Below are 8,005 nucleotides of genomic sequence, written 5' to 3' on the forward strand. Positions count from 1 at the left end.
GGGTCTCTGGGCTTTTTTTTTTTTTTTTTTTTGTCCTTTCTAGTTGTCATCCTGGCCTTTGGGATCTTGGTGTTAATAGTAGGGTTCATGGCTATCTTGGTGGCCACATGATGGAGTTAATCTCCAAGACCTGTGCAGCCAAAGCCTACTCATATAGACAACTCGTCAGGGCAGCACACGCTGACTTTCCACCTGTACTTGTAAGAGTAATGTGCTTAAGCAAAGGGTTGTATATAACCAACCCAAGTTGTGACACAGCCGGGGCAGGCAAAACGAACAAGTTGTTGCTAGCAGGATTTCCTGACTAATATGGATAAGTGATCCCCCCACATTTTACAATTGTTATTTTAAAATGTGCTCTAGGCCCTGCTTATTCCTGCTTTTATCCATATTCTCATTTGTCCCAGTCCCATAGTTTCCTGGCATGGTTAGACTGGCTGTACAGAGGGGACCAAGAGGTGCAGAGGAGTATGTACTCATGACCCTGTTTGGGCCGGTCTGTTCTCACTGTGCATCATTCAGTCGAATCCTATTTGGCTGCAACTGTGGTAACGCTGTGCTTGAGCCCAGTCTTTACCTGGGACAGGAGAAAGTGCTGTGCCTTACTTCCACTGATCTGGTTTAGAGACAAGCAATGCCCAGCCACCCCAACCAGGCAACCCTGGACTTCGGGTTTAAGCAGTGTGAAAACCCTTCCTGTCCTCCTGCATCACAAACTGGTTGTCTGAGCAGTGTTAAACTCTGATGTGTGTATTTTAGTTTTACTGTTTGGGCATCATTTTAGTCAAAATGTGTTGGTTCTAAGTGGGGCATTTGGGAAGTTGCCATGCACTGTATTTATTCTCCCAATCCTATATTATCCTGTACAGTGTTGTAGCTGCCAAAACCACACACTCATGTTGGCATGAAGCAATTATCCTGGTTTATATAGAACAGGCTTGGCAATAGTTATCTCAATGAACAGTCATAGTGCTGAAAGATTCAGAGTCGTCTTTTCCTCTCCAAGCAACAGACTAAATTTCTTTCAGCTGTATTCATGGTTTTAAAAAATAACAGAAGGAGAATGCAAGTATAAAGAGCAGGGTGTATACAAAGAACCTGTAAGGTCTAGAAGGAAGAGGCAATGAGATGCAGAAAAAAAAAAAGACTAAGACACAAGCTACTAATTTGGTTTCTAAACCCATGTGAAATTATAAATAATGTTTACTGTTGCCAGTTGGTGAACAGAGAGATGTGTGGTTTTTTACTTGCATGCAAAGCTATTGGTTGTGGGTGAAGTACTTAGACAAAAACATTCAATCGCTGGTGTGGGTATTCCACCAAAAATAAACCCAAACAAACACTGACATATTATAAAAGCACTTTTTTTTCTGCAGAGGCAAATGTTCATTTGCTGCTCCTATTCATGAACTTTAGAACTGTTTAAAGTCTCCATAATACTTTCTTCTAGAAAGTAACACAAACGTCTCTGAAACTTACAAACCAGTGTTGATATATTTCTCTGAAAATGTAGTATATTGTGCAAACTTACAGGGACACTGATCAATTGTAACTATTACTTGTCAAGGTCTTGCAAACCAAAAATGCTGCATAGAGAAGAGCCAAAGGTGAAGGGTAGGAAACTTTTCTTAAACCTAAAAAAAGCATTAACCGAAAGTGGACTTAAACATTAGTCACAGAAAAATCATTTTGTGGCAATTAGCAGAGGTTAGTAAAGGCTTATTTTTTCTCCTTTTTACCAGACAGCTTCACAAAGAGATTTTTAAAATTGTACTCCGTTATGAAAGTAACTGCTACTTTGTTATCAGACTGGTGATAGAGATTTTTATTCCAGAAGGCCAGATGCTATCACTACTTGAAATTCTCCAAATTGTTTCCACTGTGAGTAAATTCAGTCTTGATGCAAGTCACATCTGCTTAAAAGTGAATAGCAGTTGCTTCTACTTTACACCAGCATCAAATTTCACCTACAATCTCAAATCTTAAAAATCAACTTAAATCCCAGGATTCGGAGAGTTTTGCCTAAGCGACTTTAAATCCAGAAGTACCTAATAGGAAATACTGAAATAAAAGTATTCAGCTTTAGTGGTTTCTGGTGGAAACAGAGACATTTCCTTTCAGATATGAATGTCTCGTGAACTAAAAAAAAAGCCTATTTAAGTTTTTCCACATATGGACAAAGAAGTAGCGATCACACTTAAATGCAGTTTCTCCTCCAGCTAGTGAGGATGGGTGGCAACCGGAGAGAAGAGCAGGGGGACAGGCTGCCTGCATGAATCGTGGGCTTAGCTATCCATGATGTATTAAGAATTAATTACATGTTTAGCAACACAGCTGTGGCTGCACAGCACAGGGGTGTCAGTCACAGCCCAGCTCCCGCCGGTTCCCAGTCCTTCAGAGCACGAGCTGTTTCAGCCGTTCCATCGCTCCGGCCGGCACTGACGGATTAATGGGAGGAAATGTTTATAGAAAGGTTCAGGTTTCCTAAGTGAGTGGAATGAAACCCCCCTCAGCAATGATCAGCGAGCTCATGTCATGGAGCAGTTTGAAGCAGCCTGACTTGCAGGAAAGCAAAGGCCTTTTCAAAAAGGAAACTTGACAAGTGAGCAATTCTGGGGAGCAGCTAGAGGTGTTTTCAAATACAAGATGTGGCTTTTCTAGAGAGGCAGTCTGAATGGGGCTAGCTCTTAAAAGAATTTTAAATCAGTACTTCGTACTCTGTAAATCTAAAAGGTTATGTTTGAGAGCACAGTGTCCAAATAAAATAGTGCCCTGAGAGAAAGTGCAACTATTGCACACTGTGCTCAGTAAATGGAAGCAATACCGCAGTGCAACAATGACAGCATCCAGCTAAGGCATCTTAGATCTCTGTTCTGTAACTTAAATTTTAGTATAGCCATAGTTTAAGGCAAAGGAAGGGTCATGAACCCAGTAAGTAGGCTGAAATCATTGTGAGAGAAGAGCTGGAAACTATCATCATTTCACAGGTATAAAATTCTGTTTGCCGGGGTACTTTCCGTGATTGTAGCAACACAACTTGAGATCTAAACATTTCTTTCAGTTTCAGAAATGAAGTAAAATAGACCATTCCATTGAAGCTATCAGCTTTTAGATGACTGTGATAAGAAAGAATGTAGGCTTCAGGCTAGCTATTAAGATTAAATTAAAATTTACCTGAACAAAACTGTAGATAGCAAAGGTGCTGGGGGAAAAAAAGCTAGTTCAAAACACTGCCCCTTGAAAGCTATTGAAAAGGACTCAGTCCTCAGTGTTTCCCTAAAACACTCCACCCATCAAAGCCACGATTTAATTTACAGCACTTGTAGCACCCTCTAGTTCTAAGTCTTAAAGTCCCTTTGGAACAGGAAGAGAGCATTATCCTTATTTTCTAGATAAAGAAACTGGTTTATCAGCTTGCCCTCAGCAAGAGGCAGAGCCTGGAAGAAAACTTGGCTAGGATGCAAGTACCTCAAGTGAGGGCAAACATTTGAAACAGTCTCAAAATGTGATCTGCTATTGTGAGTGGCCAGTACTCGGGAAGGTCAGTTTCAAATCATGGCTGAGGTTTCAGTCAGTGTATTCACCCAAAAGTCTCTTGCATCTCCCACAACAAAATGGGAGGAAAGACACCACTCACAGAGCTTGCCCGCCTTTCTGTAACCTGCTGAGTGTTCAAAGACTGGAGGAACTTCACTGGAGCCTTTGTATTAAAAATTATTTATTTAGTGATCTGTACATGGGATGAAGCAGGGCCTCATACAGACTTTCAAAAAAAATCAAGTAAAAACATAAATACATATTTTCTTACAAAACCGAGATTTACAAAATATACATACTGCACTTGTCTTACACGTTTATATTTTTCTTTTTCTTCCACGTGCACATTATAAAAGACAAAAACCCAAGCCCTGCAAGTCTGAAATCAGATCTACTGAAGGATTTGGCTGATGGGCTCATTCCTCATGCCCAGACTACTGGTACACCCTCAGACAGCAGCAGTCTGCCCCCTCACCCTCAACAGGTTTTTTCTTTTTTAATTTCATTCCAGACACTTTTCCCCCCCAAAAAATGAAGAGCAGCTATAGCGTGGAGACTTGCTAAAAATCCAGAATTTCCTATTTTGTCCTTAGGCAAGAATATACACACACACATATACTTATAAAAACAACCCTTCAGTGAATATAAAGGTAAAGTAGTATGCAAAAAATAAAATATGAACAAGTCAACATAAAAATTTCAGAATAGAAAAATCTGTCACATTTCAAAAAGAAAACAATGCATTTGTTGATTAATTTTTGAATGTCTTTCCTTCCAAGACGTGATTGCTGGAAACTTAACCAGCTGTATTTTAGCTGAAATGAGAAGGCTCCTCACTTGCGGTACCTGCTTTTACACCCCAACCGCAGCCCCCTCCTGCACCACAAATCATTGCCATGCAGGTCAGGGAACCTGAGGAGCAGGCAAAGGGTACACCAGGAGTCACAAGGATTCCTCCTGTCCCCAGAAGCCCACTGGGTATTGACTTTACCTGCAGCGAGCTCACTGCAAAGCAGAAGAGAAAGCAGGTTTAGGGGGAAAAAAAAAGAAAAAAAAATTGTATCTTAATGTTATATATTTTAATGGTTCTTGTTTTGGCAGGTGCTCTTGGTTAAGCTCTTCTTGCCCTCTAAGTCTTGCATTTCCTTCAGCTTAGAAAAGCGACCCATATTGAACGGTAGGAAAACATCCTGCCTCCTCCTTTTTTCATAAAAGGAATGTTTATTCCTGCGAGCTCCCCACATCCAAGGGTGAACCTCAACGACTTCTTTTTGTTAGTTTGCCCATAAAAACCGATCCCATGCTTATGCTTTTCTACATAGAAAACACTTTTGTTTCCCCCTTTGTCTCCTAGAACAAAGGCAAGGGGGAAAAGCCTTCTGCTGAAAAGCAACAAGTCATTTCTTTTCAGGGTGTGGAATAGCAACCCCCTCCTTCCCCATAGCAGCCAGAACAACAGACCGAGGGCCGAATTTTCACTTTAAAACAATTAAAACAGGTATCAGTGAGGTAAAAAGGAACTTGTGAGTTGACAGAACAGAGGCATCTCACCAGCACCGTGATGAGGGCTGTAGCTGGCCCTGCAGTACTCACGTGGTTGCTCCGCCGAGCTGGAGGGAGCCAGCAGTAAGGCCAGGCTCAGGAGTTACCCTGCCTGCGCCGCAGTTTGACCCCAGCAATTCAGAGAGGGTTTGGCTACTTCTCGGCAGGGGCAGCTCAACAGATCTGGCTTCCCCTCCCTCTCGCATAAAGCGAGGCAGGATGGTTTTAGTTGGGTTGGGTTTTATCCTGCACAGGGTTAGCAGGAGAGAGAAGTAAGGGGACTTCTTGCAGGTGAAGGACTCTCCCATCCCACCAGTGGCCTCTTTTTCTGTGCTCTTCCACTTAGCTGGGCATAAGCACCACTGGATACGGTCCGTCCGATCCTTTTATGCAAAGATTAATTAATTTTTTTTTCAAACCCTCTGGGAGGAAGAAAAAGTTTGGAAAAGCCTCCCTTCCTCCCTCTTCAGGGAGCCATTGCCCTCCTCTTTTGCTGAGTATCCCTCTCTTCTGCGTGTGTGCATGCGTGTGTGTATGTGTGTGTGCGCCAGAGGGGACAGGGGTGTCTCATACTGCCGTCTCGCCTTTGCTGCCGGTGCTGAGTCTATGGTAGAAGCGTCGCCAGGACTGAAGGGTTTTGCCAGACCAGATCCAGAAGCCAGTTGTGATACCAACAATCATGGTCATGAGATACTTGATCATGAAGACCGTGAAGTCCGGGCTCATAGGGGCAAAGTGGCTGGGACAGGGCACGGCATAGGTTTTGCAGGTCTGGAGGAGCCACGTCTTCTCCCAGGTGCCACGGAAAGCCTGCTCATAGAAGTAGCACGCCAGGACAATGGTAGCAGGCACCGTGTAGAGGACACTGAAGACACCAATGCGCACCATCAGCTTCTCCAGTTTCTCTGTCTTGGTGCCATCATGCTTCATGATGGTACGGATGCGAAACAAGGATACAAAGCCAGCAAGCAAGAAGGAAGTGCCAATGAAGAGGTACACAAACAAGGGCGCCAGCACAAAGCCCCGCAGCGAGTCCACGCTGTAGATACCTACGTAACACACCCCACTGAGTACGTCGCCATCCACCTGCCCCATGGCCAAGATGGTGATGGTTTTGACAGCGGGCACAGCCCAGGCAGCCAGGTGAAAATACTGGGAGTTGGCCTCAATGGCTTCATGGCCCCACTTCATGCCAGCAGCCAGGAACCAGGTGAGGGAGAGGATGACCCACCAGATGGAGCTGGCCATGCCGAAGAAGTAGAGGATCATGAAGAGGATGGTGCAGCCTTCTTTCTTGGTGCCTTGGGCCACAGTGCGGTAGCCGTCCTCAGAGAAGCGCTCCAGACACACCACCCGCTCCTCCAGCAGGAACCCTGCTGCGTAGGCCACTGCCACCATGAAGTAGCAGCCCGAGAGGAAGATGATGGGCCGCTCCGGGTAGCTGAAGCGGCGCATGTCCACCAGGTAGGTGAGCACCGTGAAGAGGGTGGAGGCACAGCAGAGCACAGACCACACGCCCACCCACAGCCGGGCAAATCGCACCTCCGCCTCCTTGAAGTACATGAGCCCGTTGGGCCGGCCCGGCTCACAGGGGGCCCCGCAGTCCCGCTCCCCCAGGAACCGGTAGCCCAAGTAAGGGGGCACTTTGAGCTGCCGGGGGCAGGAGAAGGAGAAGCCGGAGGGGGGCTGCGGCGGGGTGAGGAAGTCGGGGAGGTAGCCAGCCGTGGGGTGGGCAGTGGCCCCCCGCCCTGCCGCGCCGCCAGGCCCCGGTGGGGCGTCTGACGTGTTCTGCCCCACGCAGATCTCACCCGCGCCGTGGACGGGGAAGTTCTCGCAGCGGAGCCGCTCTGGCCACTGGAAGCCGAACTTGTTCATGAGGGCCTCGCAGCCCTGGCGGGCCCGCTCGCAGAGGGAACGGCAGGGTGGGATGGCCTGCTCCAGCACGGTGCACACCGGCGCGTACATGGAGCAGAGGAAGAACTTGAGCTCGGCCGAGCACTGCACCTTGACCAGCGGGTAGAACTGGTGCACCTCCAGCCCCGCGTCCTCCTGGTTGGTGTGGCCCAGCAGGTTGGGCAGGATAGTCTGGTTGTAGGCGATATCCGTGCAGAGCGGGATGGAGATGGGCTGGCAGAACGGCAGGGTGGGATGGCCTGCTCCAGCACGGTGCACACCGGCGCGTACATGGAGCAGAGGAAGAACTTGAGCTCGGCCGAGCACTGCACCTTGACCAGCGGGTAGAACTGGTGCACCTCCAGCCCCGCGTCCTCCTGGTTGGTGTGGCCCAGCAGGTTGGGCAGGATAGTCTGGTTGTAGGCGATATCCGTGCAGAGCGGGATGGAGATGGGCTGGCAGAAGCCGTGGTCCGGCACCGAGATGCCCTTCTCGCCGTGGTACTGCTGCGCCGCCGCGCCCGCGGGGGTCCCCAGCAGGGCGGCCAGCAAGGCGGCCAGCCCCAGCAAGGGGCAGCCGGCGGCGGCCGCTCCGCCGCCTCCTTCTCCTCCTCCAGCCCGCATCGCCGGGACGACCAGAGGCCCGGGGAGCCGCGGGGAGTCCTTCAGAACCGGGCGGCGCGGCGCCCCAGGGGCATCAGCTCCCGGCGGGCGGCAGCGGGGCCCCTTCCGCGGGGCGGGGGCGCGGTGGCGGCGGCTCCGCGCCGGACCTCCGCGACTTTCTTCCTGGGCTCCGGCGGGTCGGCGCTCGCAGTGCGGCGGCGGCGGCGCTTCCCTCGGCGAAAGTTTCCGGAGCTGCTCCCGCTGGAGAAGGCGGCGGCGAGGCAGGAGAGGTGCACGAAGCCCGGCGGCGGCTCCGGCTCCGCGCAGGGTCCCGCGGCGATGAGGCGGACGCGCTGCTCCTCGCCCCGGCTGCGCGGCCCCGGCGCCGGGGGTTTAGGTTACGGCTAAACCGGATTATTACCGCACCCGGC

General features: G+C 49.1%; 3 protein-coding genes across 4 annotated transcripts in view; 1 reads left to right on the forward strand and 2 right to left on the reverse strand.

The window, feature by feature from the left end:
• The window catches only part of LOC106895182 (endogenous retrovirus group K member 18 Pol protein-like), a 151,891-nt gene that overhangs the window by 76,686 nt on the left and 67,200 nt on the right, over window positions 1-8,005 (forward strand).
• Window positions 3,702-7,999, reverse strand: FZD7 (frizzled class receptor 7). Of its 2 annotated transcripts, none has more exons than XM_014954382.1 (2): window positions 7,350-7,999; window positions 3,702-7,128 (listed from the first exon to the last, which is right to left on the reverse strand). In XM_014954382.1, exons 1-2 carry the CDS (start codon window positions 7,593-7,595, stop codon window positions 5,647-5,649), a joined length of 1,728 nt encoding a protein of 575 aa, XP_014809868.1. In that variant the 5' UTR covers window positions 7,596-7,999; the 3' UTR covers window positions 3,702-5,646. The 2 variants fall into 2 exon arrangements, with proteins under 2 accessions (XP_014809868.1, XP_014809867.1); XM_014954381.1 differs by having other exon boundaries at window positions 3,702-7,011; window positions 7,233-7,999.
• CDK15 (cyclin-dependent kinase 15) overlaps window positions 7,637-8,005 on the reverse strand; it is a 107,232-nt gene continuing 106,863 nt past the window's right edge. The window contains exon 15 of the mRNA XM_014954150.1: window positions 7,637-7,943. Coding sequence (XP_014809636.1) covers window positions 7,637-7,943 — 307 coding nt within the window. The remainder of the gene's footprint in view (window positions 7,944-8,005) is intronic.

This window comes from Calidris pugnax, unplaced genomic scaffold, assembly GCF_001431845.1.
Source record: "Calidris pugnax isolate Ruff unplaced genomic scaffold, ASM143184v1 scaffold103, whole genome shotgun sequence".
NCBI classification, from domain to species: Eukaryota; Metazoa; Chordata; class Aves; order Charadriiformes; family Scolopacidae; genus Calidris; species Calidris pugnax.

Excerpts from the sequence above, each read along its gene's own strand:
- FZD7 (XM_014954382.1), bottom strand. The coding sequence starts at position 7,595 with ATGCGGGCTGGAGGAGGAGAAGGAGGCGGCGGAGCGGCCGCCGCCGGC. Across the intron at positions 7,129-7,349 it reads TGCTGGGCCACACCAACCAG|GAGGACGCGGGGCTGGAGGT; the intron begins GAGGACGCGGGG and ends CACACCAACCAG.